This window comes from Microcaecilia unicolor, chromosome 1 (genome assembly GCF_901765095.1).
Source record: "Microcaecilia unicolor chromosome 1, aMicUni1.1, whole genome shotgun sequence".
In the NCBI taxonomy this organism is placed as follows: domain Eukaryota; kingdom Metazoa; phylum Chordata; class Amphibia; order Gymnophiona; family Siphonopidae; genus Microcaecilia; species Microcaecilia unicolor.
This window is the reverse complement of record NC_044031.1, coordinates 118,956,035-118,973,968: the sequence shown is the minus strand read 5'-3', so window position 1 is coordinate 118,973,968 and position 17,934 is coordinate 118,956,035. Positions and strand designations below refer to the sequence as shown.

At 43.3% G+C, this 17,934-nt stretch overlaps 1 protein-coding gene across 2 annotated transcripts in view; it reads right to left on the bottom strand.

Moving 5' to 3' along the window:
- The window catches only part of CUBN (cubilin), a 697,556-nt gene that overhangs the window by 356,080 nt on the left and 323,542 nt on the right, over positions 1-17,934 (bottom strand). For both annotated transcript variants that reach the window (XM_030199596.1, XM_030199602.1), the window contains exon 29: positions 12,095-12,276. In XM_030199596.1, coding sequence (XP_030055456.1) covers positions 12,095-12,276 — 182 coding nt within the window. The remainder of the gene's footprint in view (positions 1-12,094; positions 12,277-17,934) is intronic.

Genomic DNA, 17,934 nt, shown 5'->3' with positions numbered 1-17,934 from the left:
GTAGTCCTAGCTCCTGAATGTACTTCTTGTTCTACAATTAGCTAGATGGGTAGATGAAACCTCTCTCTTCTCAAAGGAGGTTTCTTCCCAAAAAATAAAAGGCTTAAGGCAGAGAACAAAAGAAATATACTGCTTCTTATAAAATTCAAAGCAAAGTCAACACTGCCACTTAGGATTTTCTGGCTTATATATGTTTAGGTAGAACCACTGCAGCCATCCTAGATGGGGACACTATAGCAAAATGGTTTATTTTTAGTTATATTTGTATGCTGTGCTTTCCCACTCATGGCAGGCTCAATGGGGCTTACATGGGGCAATGGAGGGTTAAGTGACTTGCCCAGAGTCACAAGGAGCTGTCTGTACCTGAGGTGGAAATCAAACTCAATTCCTCAGTTCCCCAAGACCAAAGTCCACCATCCTAACCACTAGGCCACTCCTCCACTCTTTATGTCTCTTCACTACAACAAGGCAGTATGGTTCTGTCTACATGGCTTTGGGATTACATCAGATTTTCAAATGAGCTTTGTCATACAAGTTGGCAAATACCTACGAATTTATGGTGACCCACCAATTTGTATATCTGTTTTTAGAATTGTTTGTTCATTTATTAAAATATATCTTAACTGTTTTGATGATGATCTTATATTTATTCTCAATTGCTCTGCTTTGCTTATTTTCTGTACAAATATAAAGTGATACCATGTATTCTAGTGGATTAACATAGATACACTACACTGTCTACAGAATCTGTGGAAAATGTTGCATTGAGTTGGATGAATTTTCCCTCACAAAGCCTAGGGAAAGTTTGAAAAGTTTGTGGAGTTGACTCAGGTTGAGATTCAACTGGCTTGAATTCAAGCTTGAATTGTGTGCACATTTCCAATCCTGGGGTCATCAAATCCTACACCCTTCTTTCCTTAACAGTCGTGCCAGAATTTGAATAATGAAAGGGTTAAGGTATTCATTCCATGGTCCCTTGCCTCTAGTGCTTTACCCTCGCCTTTTAGTGTGGATACCAAGCAAAAATATGTGTTTAAAGTATCTGCTTTCTTCTGATCCTCCTCTTCACTGAACCCATCCTCTCCTTTAATTCTTATACTCCCTGTTTAGTCTTTTTTCCTTTCATGTAAAGAAAATTTCACTCCCAGCCTTTACTGGCTGGCAACTCACTCCTCCCTTTGAGGCTTTGCCAATCTAACCACCCTTCCTAGTTCCCTTTGTATTTGGTTTGTCCCAGTTTTACAAATCTGTCATGCCTGCTAATGTCAGAAAAAAAAACAAGAAAAGGTTTCCATGGTTCAAAAGGGGGAAAATAGTAGAAACTGTTACTTACTGCAAGGAAACAGTATCACGCAGCCTTTAAAAAGCATGAAACGACAGGATGTGGTTGGAAGAAACTATAGCTAGACTTTAAAAATAAATTCAGATGATTTGGTACACAAGATTCAGAGCTGCAGTGTATATAATTCAAGGGGTGCTAGGCATGTTAATGAACTCTTCTGATGTTAGTCAGTACTTATCAATTATTTCTGCCTTGCTAGCTCTGTTTTGTTTGCTACAATCTAGTCTGCATTCCAGAGTTATGAGCAACAGAAAGGGCTGATTAATGTGGTTGGAAAGCAGGACAGAGATGCCTGAGAATAAAACGGGCCTGTGTTTCAATAGGTCTGCACAGGGAGAAAGTTGGACTATGGCATTTTCAGGGTGGAAGTACAAGCTACTCAGAATACTGGTAAATACAGATGTGAACAGAAAGCATCCAGTTCAGAATAGTCATGGTGTAGTTGATTGAATTGCAAAAATGAACTGTTTTCATAATATAAGACGGTATAACTACCCCTCACTAAGAGTTCTGGATTGAACCTTCAAGGTCAGCAAGGAAATCCTTTTGTTTGGGACAGAAAATATTTCTGTGCCTCTACCCAGTCCACACAACAAAACCAAAGCTCGTAATAGACTCTACGCAACTCTTCCCCTCTACAATTCCCCAATGTGCCTATAACACATGAGCCTATTCATCTACTACAACTCTCTGTATTTGTTTCACTACCAGAAATGGCGATTGCCTCTACGGTATTATGTAAGCCACATTGAGTCTGCAAATAGGTGGGAAAATGTGGGATACAAATGTAAAATAAATAAATAAATAAAATAAATAAATATCCAGACGCTGCTGCTGCTTTCCTTGGTTCCACAACAGCAAGCACATCAAATGTGTCAATGATCAGATGCAACCTACTTATACATCCTGTTTGCAGGCTGTACTGAAAAGAAAAGGTGGTAGAAAATTCAGACTCTCTTTAATACTTTCCCACTTCCTTAAGCATTAATCCTAATCATGGCTATCTTAGCCCTCAAGCAAAAGTATCTGGAAACTCTCTAGGATTCATGCCCATACTCTACAGGGCTGAAACATAGCCTCCAAGCAGGGGTGGAAGGATCATGCAGTTTCCTGGATAGAACAATGGATTTTATTCAGTTAACACAAAAGGGCCTTTGAACAAATAGGGCTGAGTACTAAGGACCCGATGATCAATTCCTGCCGTAAAAATAATACTGGAACAGTGAGGGGAATTAACGCCCCAATGATCAACGCTAACAACATTATTTATTTATTTTTATTTCTTTATTGGGATTTATTAATTGCCTTTATGAAGAGATTCACCCAAGGTGGTGTATATCAGGTACAGTTTAATGTGAAACTTACAATTTTGTTAACAGCATAACAATAGTAAAATAACCAAGAATAAACAAATACAGTAAATGAGAAACTTGAAAACGGTAAATTGAAACCTAATAGTAGAACTACTGTGAAACAGTATCAAAAATATACACATTTAACAGCACTGGAATTCAAATACCAGTGATATAATGCAATGTTAGTATAATACTAATGATACACCTAATAATCATGCATTAGAACATTCAACTAATATAGATAACACAGCCTACCATATAGCTGAGGGACCAAGAGCAGATATATGATGGAAACAAGATGCATGGTACAGAGTCAGTTGGGATAATTTGACGGTTAGCTAAAACCAAGGCAAGTTCTTTGTATAGTTAAGCAAGAGATAAGGAACTGATCTAAGTTACAGTATGTGTAGCAAGCTAGTCCAGGTGCTGAAAGGGTATATAGTCAGTCACCCTATGTATTAAAGGCTTGGGAGAAGAGCCAGACTTTCACCTGCTTCCTGAAGTAGAGGTAGTCTCAAGTTATATGTAGCCCCTCTGTGAGTAAATTCCAGAGTGTGGGGGCTTCTCCTGAGAAGGCTCGCTGGCGGGTATCACATCGTACAATTTCTTTTGATGAGGGTATAGATAGTGATGATCCTTGAGAGGACCTTAGAGGTCTTAAAGGTGTGTAAAGGGTTAACTTATTCTTTAGGTTCTCTGGCCCATTTTGTCTGAGGGCCTTGAAAATCAAACATAGAGTTTTACATTTAGCTCTGTAAGGTACTGGTAGCCAGTGTACCTTTTGCAGGAAGGGCGTGATGTGGTTTCGCCACTTGCAGCCTTCTATCAGTCGTGCTGCAGCATTCTGAATTAGTTGGGTCTGATACAAACGTTTTTGGTTTGGCCATCGTACAGGGCATTACAGTAGTCTTGTCATGATGTTATCATGGCATGGACCAATATGGTCAGACTCGTCTGTTCAATATATGGAGAGAGATTTTGTACCTACTGTAGGTGATAACGTTACAATTAATTCGGAGAGAACAGCGGTTTATCTTTAATTGGAGAACTGTGCAGCCTTTAGGGCTAAACAAGGAGGTAGATTGGGCTTTATTGATGTTAGTATAAAGTTAAGCACGGCATAAAGTTGGAGTATTCAAGTTATCGTGATGTCATCACGTTCTCTGCTGAGATTCCGCATGGTGTGCTCAGTGCTTTAATGCGGCTGGTAGGATATTAGAAAAAAATGTATGTTTTATTTGAGATGTTTTGGTGAATGTGTATGATTATGCTTTTTGTTATATTATTTACAAAGGATCTCCTGAGGAAGTAAATATGAAACACGGCCTGTGTTGAGATCTATGAATGATATATCGAAGTAGTACGGATACCGGAAGTGGAACTCCGTTGTATGTAAATGTAAAGACTGAGCTTGTCAGCTGCATTTAACTAACGTGGACTCATCCTTCATGTGATTTCTGGATGTTTGATAAAAGGAATTAACAGCGGATGGACAGAATCTCAATGTGGATATAAGATTCATGAGATGATGTGTCAACTATTTGGACATTGACTTGAGTTGTCTGAGCTGTTCAGATATTGAGAAGGTGGAAACAGTTGTAAGAACTAATGTAACTGGGAATCTCTTGATTTATTGGGTATGCCAGTGAATATGTTTTGCGGAATTTCACTTGAGATGGTATCCTAGCATGGTGTGGATGAATAAAGGAAATATGTATATCATGTATTATGTGTAATGTAAACATGTATTATGTTGTGTAATTAAAAGAACTGTAAGGTCATGTAGAGTATAACATAAATACTGTAGGTGATAGAGACAATTTTTGAAGGCTGTTTGAATTTGTGGGATCAGAGTGAGTGATGAGTCTAGCAGTATCTCAAGATTCCTGACCTGTGATTTTAGGGGGAGTTCACACTTCCAAAAAGGTATTTTGAAGTTGGGTATTTGTCCACTTGTGTTTGGTACCCAAAGAATCTCTGTTTTATTTGAGTTCAGGCAAAGTTAGTTGTTCTTTGCCCATTTCTGAATTGCAGTTAGGCAGGCAGTCAGTTTACTCAGAACTGTGGGTAGATCTGGTTCAATGGGTATGAGCAGGGGTGTAGCTATGTGGGGCCACGGGGGCATGGGCCCCCGCAGATCTGGCCCTGGCCCCCCGTCGTCAAACCTTTCGACCCCCCTCCTGCCGCCGCCACCAACCCTCTCCCGCCGCCATCACGTACCTTTGCTGGTGGGGGTCCCCAAACCCCGCCAGCCGAATTCCTCTTCAGCGCCGGTCTCCAGCACATTGCTGATCTGGAAGGATTCTGTTTTTGTGTGAGTCCTGACATCCTGCATGTTCCTACGTTCCTATGTGCAGGATGTCAGGAGGACTCTCAAAAACAGAATCCTTCCAGATCAGCAACGCGCTGGAGACCGCTGCTGAAGAAGACTTTGGCTGGCGGGGTTGGGAACCCCCACCAGCAAAGGTACCTGATGGCAGCGGCGGGGGAGGGTTGGCGGCAGCGGGAAGGAGGGGTCAAAAGGGGAGGGGCAGCAAAATGTGCCCCCTCACCTCGGGCTCTGGACTCCCCTCCCGCCGAAGTCTGACTACGCCCCTGGGTATGAGTAGTTGCATATCATCAGCATAGATGTAGAATTTTGTGTTCATTGACCAAAGCAGCTCAGCCAGAGGCTTGAGGTAGGTATTAAATAAAATGGGAGACAATATGGATCCATGTGGCACCCCACAGTCCAGTGCCCAAGGTAATGATGTGCTGTTGCTGAACAGAACTGATTGATGTCTATCTCACAGATAGGACTTGAACCAAGTAAATGCTGTGTCACTGATACCTATTTATGCCAGTCTTGTAAGCATGATATTATGATCCACAGTGTCGAAGGCTGCCGAGATTTCAAGCAACACTAGTATCGAGGCAGATCCCCTGTCACGGTTTCTGTGCAGATCATCAAGAAGGGACACAAGAACTGTCTCTGTTCCGTACCCAGGTCTGAAGCCATATTGACATGGGTCTTGCCAATTACTTTCAACTAGCCAGTTGTTGAGTTGACTGCAGACTGTCCTTTCTATAAGTTTTGCCAGGAAAGGAATGGTAGAGACTGATCGGTAGTTTTTGAGCTTGTCCTGGTCCAGTGAGCTCTTTTTCAGTAGGGGGCGCACCACAGTTCTTTTTAATGTTCTTGGCAGCTGCCCTTCCATAAGAGAGGAGTTAACATTTTTAGTGGTCCCTTCAATGAGGCCTGTGCTTGCTTGTTGTACAACCTTTGCTGGTGTAAAGGGGGGGGGGGGGGGGGGTCCGCTTCCTCCTGTTGGGTGGAGCCAGCAAGCCTGCGTGGCTCCCAGGGTTCCAGGACAGAATACTGCTGATACTGAGGGCCAAAGTATTTTATTATCAAGGCAATTTCATACCAAAAATCATAATATATTCTTCAAAACAAAAAGGTACAGCCCTCTTAATATAGTCTTCAAAAGAAAAAGGTATAGTCCTCATAAGATAATCTTCAAAAGAAAAAAAAAAGGTACAGTCCAAGTCCCAAAATCCCTCAGCAAACGCTCAGCTCCTCAAGACCTCAGGTCTTCTATTAGGGCATTAGCTTTCCCTTCCCCCTCCTTCAGAAGGGTTTAGTAAGAGTCCAGCACACTTCCAATATAGCACAACAGTTCAGAAAAAATCTTCATGGACAGTCTTTGCACATCAAACCAATACCACAAATCACCTGCTTTTTCACAGGGGGGAACCCTGTAAGGAGCAGGGTTGGCTGTTTCTCCCACCTCTCAGCACCATGCCCGGTGTGGCCTCCTCCACTGCCTTCAAATGCTGGGCAGGGCAACCTTTGAATTCTTCCACTCCATGGTAGCTGGCTCCTCTCCCTTAGGCACCTCTAGTGGCAGGCTACTTCATTCCTCCACATACTCCATGGAATCTCTCACTCCATTCGTCTCCCCTCCTCTCCTGGTGACTGAGAGCCTCCAGGAAATCTGCTCCTCCCTTCTCACAGCTGGGGGGAATTATATACTGATGGCAAAGCCAGGGAAACTGAGCTTTATCCTTCCCTCTCCCTCTAGTGGGGAAGGGAGTAACAGGCTCCCCCTGCCTCAAGCCATTGCTCCCCCTGCTGGGGCTGGGAATCCATTCCATTTTTTTAGGACTACTCTCGTCTCTCATTCTTGCAAGGACTTCTGGGACCCGTAGTTCAGGGCTCAACTGCTTCACTGGGGAATCTCTGGGGCTTGCCTTGTCACGTTGGGCAGGGCTCAAGAGGGCAGGTTGTCGGCGATAGACCTTTCAGGATATTTTCAAGAGCTTCCTCTGTGACCTGGTTGAATGAGTCCCAGATGGCTGTGCATAGTGGGGAAGAGGTAGTGTTCTCTTCATTAGCTGGTAGGAACTGTGATGGGACTGTCTGTAGGTCCTGTTGGAGACCTTTAATTTTGTTGGCAAAGTAAGTGGCAAAATCATTGTTGGGTAGTTATAACTGGGAAGGCTGGTTCTGTTGTGTGGTTTGCATTAGACTGTTGACTATTTTAAATAGCTGCTTGGTTGAACTTGCAGCTTGTTTTATATATTGAGAAAAATATTGCTTTTTGGCTGTTGTTATGGCCTGGCGGTACATTGTCATGTGTTCCTTACAGTTGAGCCTGTCTTCATCTAGATGAGATTTTCTCCATTTTCTTTCAAGTTGATGTCCTTGGTGCTGAAGGACCCATAGTTCTGGGGAGAACCACGGGGGAACATTTGCTTGTGGAGCATAGGACCTTCTTTAGAGGGGCTGTTTTATCTAATGACATTGCTAAGCATGCATTCCAGTTATAAACCTGTTCGGGCATGGTCATCATCTTTTCATCCACATGGGGGTAGGACAAGATCTCTAGGAAGTTTTCAGCAATCAGATTTTTCATGTCTTGGATTTCCTTCCAAGCTTTGATTGGGCCCATCTGATTTATGTAGTCCTTAATAGAAAATTTGATTAGGAAATGATCAGTCCATGATAAGGGTGTTATCTCTATGACACCAGCTTTGTGTTCCAAGATGTTGACCCCTTTGCAGAACACCAAGTCTAGCATATGACCCTTTTCATAGGTTGGACATTGATCATCTGAATGAATCCTAGAGCTGTCATCATATCAAGGAAGGCAGCAGTAGTAGTGTCTGGAGTTTCAATATGTAGGTTAAAGTCTCCTGTGATCAGTAACCTAGGGTAGCTCAGGGTTACCTCAGTCACAAGATTCAGCACTTCTTGCACAGATGATGTGGTGATGTGAGGGTGCTCTGTAGACTACAAGCAGCCACATTGGTTCCTTGTCTCCCAGTTGGATTAGCAGGCATTCTAACTCAGATAGGTGGGGGATGAGCAGTTTTAATGTCTCTTAGGTCAGGACTGCTATCCCTTCATCCCGCTTCCCTTGCAAATGTAGGTGCGTTACTAGCATTGATCATCAGGGGAAAGTGTGGGAGGATTGTGCCTGGGCATGTGCTCAGGCACAATCTTCCCGTACTTGTTTGAAAGGTCTGGGCTGTCAAAAAAAGGGCTGGAGGTCTGGTGGACCCCAAGGCCCCCCAAAGGCAAGGCCCTTGTGGCCTAGTGCCCTCCCCACACACTCCCAGACAACAACACAGAGGGCTGGAGGTCCAGTGGACCTCCATCTCACCTAACCCCCCCCCCTCAACAGAAGATAAGGCTGGAGGTCATCGGATCTCCAGCCCCCAGCTGGTGGTCTAGCGCTCCATATGGTATGAAAGTCGCATTTTTGACACCATCGCCGCTCTCCCGTCGCCGCGCTGGCAAAAGTGCAAGGGAGCGTGTCGGCGGCGAAGGCGGGACATGGGTGGACATGGGTGTGGCTACCAGATGACCGGCTTTCGCAGATAATGGAAAAAAAAAGCGGCGTTAAGCAGTATTTCAACGGGTTTACTTGGTCCTTTAATTTTCACGACCAAGCCTCAAAAAGGTGCCCCAATTGACCAGATGACCACCGGAGGGAATGGGGGATGACCTCCCCATACTCCCCCAGTGGTCACCAACCCCCTCCCACACTAAAAAATAAAAATAAACACTTTTTTGCCAGCCTTTATGCTAGCCTCAAATGTCATACCCAGCTCCATGACAGCAGTATGCAAGTCCCGGAGCAGTTTTTAATGGGTGCAGTGCACTTCAGGTAGGCAGACCCAGGTCCATCCCCCCCCCCCCCCCACCTGTTACCCTTGTGGTGCTAAGTGTTGAGCCCTACAAACCCCCCAAAACCCACTGTAGCCACATGTAGGTGCCCCACTTCGCCCATAAGGGCTATGATAATGGTGTAGAGTTGTGGGGAGTGGGTTTGGGGGGGATTTGGGGGGGTTCAGCACCCAAGGTAAGGGAGCTATGCACCTGGGAGGTATTTGTATATTTTTAAAAATTTTTTAGAAGTGCCCCCTAGGATGCCCGGTTGGTGTCCTGGCATGTCAGGGGGACCAGTGCACTACAAATGCTTGCTCCTCTCATGACCAAATGCCTTGGATTTTGCCGGGTTTGAGATCACCGGCATTTTTTTCCATTATCGCTGAAAAACAAAACCGGCCATCTCAAACCCGGCGAACTCTGGCATTTGGCCAGGCTAAACGGTATTATCGAAAAAAAAGATGGCCGACCATTTTTTTCGATAATACAGTTCCGGCCAGCTGTTGTGCCACCACCAAAATAGATCGCCGGCGACGTTTGATTATGCCCCTCTATGTCTTTTTTTTTTTTAATTTCAGAAGGGGGGCATGTCATGGGTGGAGAATAGGCAGGGGGAGAATTATCCAGCTAGTATGTTAGCATTAGCACGTGCTAACTAGCTAACATGGAATTAACTTTTTACTAGTAATGTGTGCTAATATTAACATTGAGACCAGAAGATGTGCAAGTGACCAGAAAAAAAATATATTCTCTGAGGACAAGCAGGCCTATTAATTCTCACAAGTGGGTGACACTGACTGAGGGTAAAAAAAAACAAACAAACAACAACATGTGAGAATATAAGGCCTGCTGAACTCAGAGAATACCTGCTACAGGTAAGTAGCTTGCTTTTTCAAAAAGACTACAGCAGAGCTGCCAAGTTACCCATTCCAGGAGGGAGACTTTTTGGCCAGTCCTTTAATTAAACTTGCATACCAAAGCAGTGTAGTAATTGTAGTCCATGATTCTAGTCATTGAAATCAGTGCTGTAGGTCCCATAATGCACCAGGATGAAGCTGGCAGAAAGCCAGGACTGGCCAAAATGTCTCCCTCCTGGAATGGGTAACTTGGCAGCTCTGCTACAGTTATGCCATGCTAAATCTGGCCTTAGTGCCTGGGAAAGTCCCACTTTGTAACGCACTAAGGCCAGATTCTAGCATGTTTAGTAAACGGGTTTCATAGTAATTTTGACAGGTTTGTGGCCACCAATGCACGTAAATGGTCTATTATAAAATTCTGGTGTGAAAGAAATTTGGATGGACTGCAAGTGGATTTCACATGCACTATTTGGAGCCTATCCTATAAACCATCGCTTATCGATCTTTTCCAGGCTGCAATGTCAGCAACCCTGCCGAGGTGCGTTGTAATGATGCACCTATGTACAATTACAGTGTGTACAATCCTGTTTGGGGTAATGGGAAGTCTTGCTATTAAGAAAAGTAAGCACCTACTTTCCTTTATAGAATACTAGCACAAGCAGCACACATGTGTTTCGGTGTGAGCACTTTCAACAGTCCTAGAGCTGGTGTAAGTGCTTGCACCTAGATTGGGGAGATTTGTATTTATTTATTTATTTATAACACAATTTATAGACTGCACTATTCTAGGTCCCAGGTGGTTTACAAAAAATATACCCACAAAAAACTTTTAACATACCTATACAGAGATAAAATAAAAAATTCAAGTCCACATAAAAGACTAAAAAATGCTTTAGAGAAATAAGCCTTGAGCATTTTCCTGAACTGAAGGTAGCTCTTGGTCCATTCCACAATCTTGCCCTTCAACATAAACATTTTTTTGACCTAGTATTATCCAGAGTAATTTGTTTAAAAGAAGGGGTACTTAACAACAGTTTATCAGCAGATCTCAATTGCCAAGGTGGACAATAAACTCTCACAGAAGTAGCCAAGGGAAGAGGTACATCCCCATTTCTCGCTCTATAAATCAAAGAGATTAACTTATGTATGGAGTGTGGAGGAGTGGCCTAGTGGTTAGGGTGGTGGACTTTGGTCAATTTCCTCCAAAATTGAGGAACTGAGCTTGATTACCACTTGAGGCAGAGGCAGCTCCTTGTGACTCTGGGCAAGTCACTTAACCCTCCATTGCCCCAGGTACAAATAAGTACCTGTATACAATATGTAAACTGCATTGAGCCTGCCATGAGTGGGAAAGCACGGGGTACAAATGTAACATAAATAAATAAAATGTAACTTATGGTTCTGTGTAAACTACACATTTAAATGTGGGCCTCATCCATGCTCCACCCTGACTCTGCCTATGTGAATACTCCCTAGCAAAGTACATGCTCCTGAAGATATGTGCATACTCACAGAAGAGCATATAGCCGGGTTATTGTAACTGTGTGTGTAACTGACCAGAATGCTGGTATTTACATGCGTACATGACTCCTAACTTTGGATGGCCTCTTGTAGAATTAACTGGTAATTGCCTAAATTTGTATGGATGATCCTTTTACAAACACTTGTCTCTTTCATCATACCTCTATAAAGAAAATTAGATGGCTCAGTAGACTGGTAGAGCCATCCAAAGTCTTCCACTATCTCAAATTCAGTTTGAATCAGTAGGAACTGAAAATACTTGTTGTCTGAAATAACTTAGTAATTTCACTGAATAGATGTCAGTATCATTTACATAGTCACATAGCAACATAGTAAATGATGGCAGATAAAGACCTGTACAGTCCATCCAGTCTGCCCAACAAGATAAACTCATTTTACATGGTATGTGATACTTTATATGTATACTCGAGTTTGATTTGTCCTTGCCTTTCTCAGGGCACAGACCGTAGACGTCTGCCCAGTACTGTTCTTGTACTAAGTTCTGAAGCTAACGTCGAAGCCCCTTAAAATTTACAATCCAGTCCATCCCTATCTATTCAGTCAGGATCAGGGTGTAGACCGTAGAAGTCTGTCCAGCTCCCGTTTTGTTTCATAATTACTGGCGTCGCCACCCAATCTCCGCTAAGATTCCATGGAACCATTCCTTCTAAACAGGATTCCTTTGTGTTTATCCCATGCATGTTTGAATTCCATTACCGTTTTCATCTCCACCACCTCCCACAGAAGGGTATTCCACATATCCACCACCCTCTCCGTGAAAAATAACAATCAAATTTGGTGCTAAATTTGCATCTCTGTTGTGTGCCTACTAGAATTAGATAACAAAATACTGAGCACCTACCTCCAGAACATCATAGTCACAGGTTGAATGAAACTCAATGCTGAACTCATGAATAATGAGCTGGATGCTGCTGCCTGGAGCTGTCTGAATATACCACACACACTCCCTATTGTCAGGGTACTTGTTGGGATAGCCTGGACTGTTGAAGGATCCTCTGGCACCTCTCAGATCTCCTCCACAACCTGGAGAAACAGCAGAAGATGTTGGTGAATGAAGCAGTGCAGAATCTATACCATTTAAAAATGATGTGGGTGATTTTAAGAAGGTTTCCCACAAATAAACTAGTGCTTACCTTTGGAAAAATGCCCTACTTAATGCAGGCATAAATGTGTACATGTATTCTATGTATTGACACATATATTTTATAAAACACTCATGTACATTGCAATTCTGCTTCTGCTATGTCCAGACTATCCGGCCAATCGGCTAGGAATGGCTCCTGGCCAGTTAAATAGCACTTAACTTGCTATTTGTGAGTATTCAGATAGCTATCTTCCACTGAATATTTGCAGTCAGCACATAGGAGATTCTATATATGGCACCTAAAAAATTGGTGCTGAAATCGGTGCCGACTAAGTGTATTCTATAATTGGCACCTAGATTTAGGCGCCAATGATAGAATAAGCTTAGTTGATATTTCAGCGCTGATATCTGCGCGCATCCATTTACACTAACGAAAACCTGGTGTAAATCTCAGTGCGAAGATTTAGGTGCACTGGGCCATATTCTATAACTAGGTGCCTAAAGTTTGGAATGCCTATGAAATGCCCATTTCCCCACCCATAACTATGGGTGTGCATAACCCCTTTTTGCCTCCGCATGTTAGAAGTTTGGAACACATCGTTACAGAATATGCTTAGCAAGTTGTGCGCCTAAATTCTAATCAGTGTCAATTAGTGCTCCTTATTGCATGGTAAGTGCTATTATCAGTGCTCATTAGCTTAAGCCAATTAAGTTACGCACAGTGTTATAGAATCTGCGCAGATTTTGGCACCTAAATCTAAGTGCACTATATAGAATCTGAGGGGTAGCAGCTAACCGACTACATTGTGCGATATAGCTTGCTAGCTGCAAATATTCAGCACTTTGCCAGCTAAGTTAAATGGCCATATTGGACCAGGTAAATAGCAGGTCTATTTTTGGCAACTATAAACTTAACTGGTGAGCTCTGAATATTAACTTAGCTAATTAAGTTTACAGCAGACAACCCCCCCCCCCCCCTTCCCGGATATTCAATGGTAGTCACTGGAAATGGCCTGGCATTGAATATCTATGCTCACTGAACCGCGGGACTTAGCCAGCCTGCCTCCCTTGGGCTGAACATCAGCCGCTATATCTCCATGGAATTCACATAGGTATTCATAATCTTTTGACATGCATATTCGTATGCACTTAATCAGCAGTACAATTTTGTGTGTCATTTTCAGCATGTAAAACCTGTTTTACATATGGAAAATGTTTTATGAAGTTACTCCCATATTTTTATGACCTAGATTATGGGAGGAGTATGTGCCAAATATTTATCGACAGTGAAGCTACTCAGCCTGATGAAAATTTTCAATTCAATATGTCCCTCAAGCCCTCTCCATCTCAATGAGCTGCTGGCAAATGCATAGTTGTTCTATCTGTATATTTTAAAATATTTGTGGATAATATCTGGCAGTTTAGATCACTAACAAGCTTATTTTCGAAAGAGAAAGACGCCCATATTTCGACCCAAATCGGGAGATGGGCGTCTGTTTCCCGTGGGCGCCCAAATCGGTATAATCGAAACCCGATTTTTGGCGTCCTCAACTGCAGTCCGTCACGGAGACGAACAAAGATCACGGGGGCATGTCGGAGGCGTGACAAAGGCGGGACTGGGGCGTGGTTATCAGCCAAGGAGAGATGGGCGTCTTTAGCTGATAATCGAAAAACAAGGGTGTTTTTGACAAGAATTTGGTTCGGGTTTTTTTTCAGGTTCAAGTCCCAAAAAAGTGCCCGAACTGACCAGATGACCACCGTAGGGAATCAGGGATGACCTCCCGACTCCCCCAGTGGTCACTAACCCCCTCCCACCAAAAAAAAAAACACTTTACAAACTTTTTTCACAGCCTGTATGCCAGCCTCAAATGCTGTACCCACCTCCATGACAGCAGAATATGTTCTTTTTTTTTACATTTGTACCCTGCACTTTTCCCACTCATGGCAGGCTCAATGCAGCAGGCAATGGAGGGTTAAGTGACTTGCCCAGAGTCACAAGGAGCTGCCTTTGGCGGGAATCGAACTCAGTTCCTCAGTTCCAAAGTCCACCACACTAACCACTAGGCCACTCCTCCTCTGACAGTCTTTCCCTGGTTCTGATGTGGGTCTCGGGTGAGTGTGACACCTTTTCTGTTAAGGGCACTGCAGAGTCACATCAGCAATGCATTGTGGTGGGTGTAGGGTATTGGGCATCCGTGATTCCACTAGCTTGTGTTAAATGCTCACGATGTTGGTAGTTGGTTGCCTCTATTCCCATGGTGCTTTTCCCTCTGCTTACTGGGTCAGAGTGTGCCCTGTTTTGTTTCCGGCAGTCCATGAGGTAGTGGCCATTTGTGTAAGACACTTTTAGATCCCTTTCATGTGTTAGCCACGTTACAGCACTTAGTTCTTACCTTGAATGTTGCTGAAAGAGGGCATTGTACACCATTCTGCCAGCTCGGACCTACTGCTAATCTCAGTACCAGGGAGACTCGTTGCCAGTGGAGCACAACCTCTGATCTGCAGTTAACTGTGAGTAAAGGTGCTTATTCAAATAAAGGATGTTTTCAGCGAGATTAGTTTTCAGGTGTGAACTGCTGTGCCAAGGTTATACACCAGCAACAAGTCCTGTCCCTGGAGCACTTTTAGTGGGTACTGCAGTGCACTTCAGGCAGGCAGTCCCAGGCCCATCCTCCCCCCCCACCCATAACACTTGTGGTGGTAAATAGGAGGCCTCTAAAACCCACTGTACCCACATGTAGTTGCCCCCTTCACCCCTAAGAGCTATGGTAGTGTTGTGCATTTGTCCCTCCCACAACCAAATGGCTTGGATTAGGACGTTTCTGAGCTGGGCGTTTCTAGTTTCCATTATCGCTAAAAAAAAAAATGCCCATCTCAGAAAGGACCAAATCCATGGCATTTGGTCCATCCAAACCATATTTTCAAAACGAAAGATGGACGCCCATCTTTTTCGAAAATACGGTCTGTCCAGCCTCTTCACATACCCGTTTTCGGACATAGACGCCCATAGAGATGGGCGTTCGTGTTCGATTATGCCCCTCCACGTGACTTCATACCATCCATATTTTTATGGCCTAGGTTATGGGAGGAGTGAGTATGTGCCAAATATTTATCGACAGTGAAACTACTCAGCCATTTTGCAGGTGTAAACTCAATAGTGCTAGCATGGTGACAGCATTATCCATACAATCAGTGCTGCTATATATACAGATAGGGGGTAATTACATAACTGTGTGATCCAAGGCACCCTGATTAGTGCAAATTCTATAAAGGAACCTATAATTTAGGCATGAGAACTTGTACTGGCTTTAGCATTGTTGTACATGTGTGCCTAAATTCTGGTGATATGCATGTAACTTATAGTATTCGATGTTAGCTGCGTAAATGTGAGTACCACCATGTGAGATCCAACCATTCCGCATATCACAGGCAACATTGTTTCAGCAAGACAGTGCACCTGCTTATTGTCTTCATGAAACCATCCAGTGGCTTCAGAGAATGAGTTCTGATTCATTTCACTGGACTTCTGGCCCCCTAACAGTCCAGACCTGAACGCTGTTGTTTACAAGATTTGGGGTCTTATGCAGCAGTGTTTTTATGGAAGGTTGATTTGTGACACTGAAGACCTCAAGCAGCGTCTGGCTGAGGTGTGAGCCATCTTGAGTCAGGGTTGCTGAGGTGTGGGCCAACTTAACGCTGCAGTCGTTCAGTGGAGATAATGACTCCAAGCATGTATATGTGCCAATGGGGGCCATTTTGAACATTTGCTGTAGGCTTATTACAAATTTATTGAGGATGATATAGCTCAAATTTTATTGAAACTGGTCAAGTTTTGACAGTAGTATGCAGAAAACAAGCTTTGGGGTTGTTTTTTTTTTTTTTGAAACACAGTGTACATATATATATTGTCATGCCTAACGCAGCATGAGGAAGGAAGAAAGGTTCTGGAAGAGCAGCTGCCATCAATGCAGAAAATTTTCCAGATAGAAAACAGCCAGGATATCAGCAGGTAGCTTAATACTGCAGGATCCAAGGCAACATTCTAGCAGGACAAAACAAGTGTTACAGTACAATAGTTCACAATGTGAGCATTTATTCCAGGAAACGCAAAGCAAAGTAACAAATCAGTTCATATAAAAATTTAAAAAAGGAAAAAAAATGTTCTAGTTCTCCACAGTTTCCAGGGGCAGGCTTGCCTTCAGTTCCAGGGCATAAACCCTGCCAAGCAAACTATATAAGTCCAGAGCTTTGAGAATCTTCAGCCAAGCATATAGGTTGACCTGACCTCACTTTTACAGCAAAAACTAAAGCAGATTTAGTCCTTCTTTTATGGATAGATCAATCAGATTTTTAGCATGGGCTCCCCCCTTTCCAGGTTGCTCCATAGTCCCAGCAGTTATACCAGGCAAACAAGCAGCTTAAGAACATAAATTCCCCTCCCACAGTGTTAAGCAAACCGTAGCACAGGAGCAACAGCACCCCGCTCCACTCTCCTACGGTTTTTAATATGCTGTGGTCACCAGCTAAATAACCACCCAGTGGGGTGCAAGGAGTCCAGAAGCTCTTTAAACAATCCGTAAGGGCAAGCAAACAAAAGGTACATTATGCAGGATGTGTCCATTTCTTTCCCAGAATATGCCCCGTGTTCGGGAATTCGGTTGTCCAGAGGGGACCCACTCCATCTCTTCCTCTGTGGAGGGGTCTGGCTTTATGAAGGATTCCATGATACTGCCTGGAGCCTCCTGGAAGCAATCAGAGGCCCGGGGGGTGGAGTGTGTATTGGTTGTGTTCCTACAACTTTATTATTTATAGCATTATTTTAATGCAGTAGTTCTCAATCCAATCCTTGGGACCCACCCAGCTGGTCAGGATAGCCACAATGAATATGCATGAGATAGATTTGTATATAATTGAACTAGTGCATGTGAATTTACCTGATGTGGATATTCTGGCCCAGGTGGTATACATCCCAGACTACTGACAGAACTAAAATGAACTTGCAGAACTATGGCTAATAATATGTAACTTATCTTTAAAATCAAGCATGGTACCAGAAGATTGAAGGGTGGCCAATGTAATGCTGATTTTTAAAAAAGGTTACAGAGGTGATCTGTGAAATTATAGACTTGTGAGCGTGATGTCAGTGCTGGGCAAAATGGTAGAGACTATTATAAAGAATAAAATTACAGAGCATATTCAAAAGCATGGATTAATGAGACAACGCCAACATGGATTTAGTCAAGGGAAATCTTGCCTCACCAATCTATTACAGTTCTTTAAAGGGGTGAACAAACATGTGGATAAAGGTGAGCTGGTTGAAATTGTGTATCTGGATTTTCAAAAAGCATTTGACAAATGGGCTCATTTTTGAAAGAGAAGGACGTCCATCTTTCGACATAAATCGGAAGATGGACGTCCTTCTTCCTGGGACGTCCAAATCAATATAATCAAAACCCGATTTAGGACGTCTCCAAGTGCTCTCCGTCACAAGGACGGCCAAAGTTCAAGGAGGTGTCTCAGAGGAGTAGCGAAGGCGGGACTTGGGAATGCCTAACACTTGGATGCAAAGAACAACTCACAAAGAAACTTCAGACCGC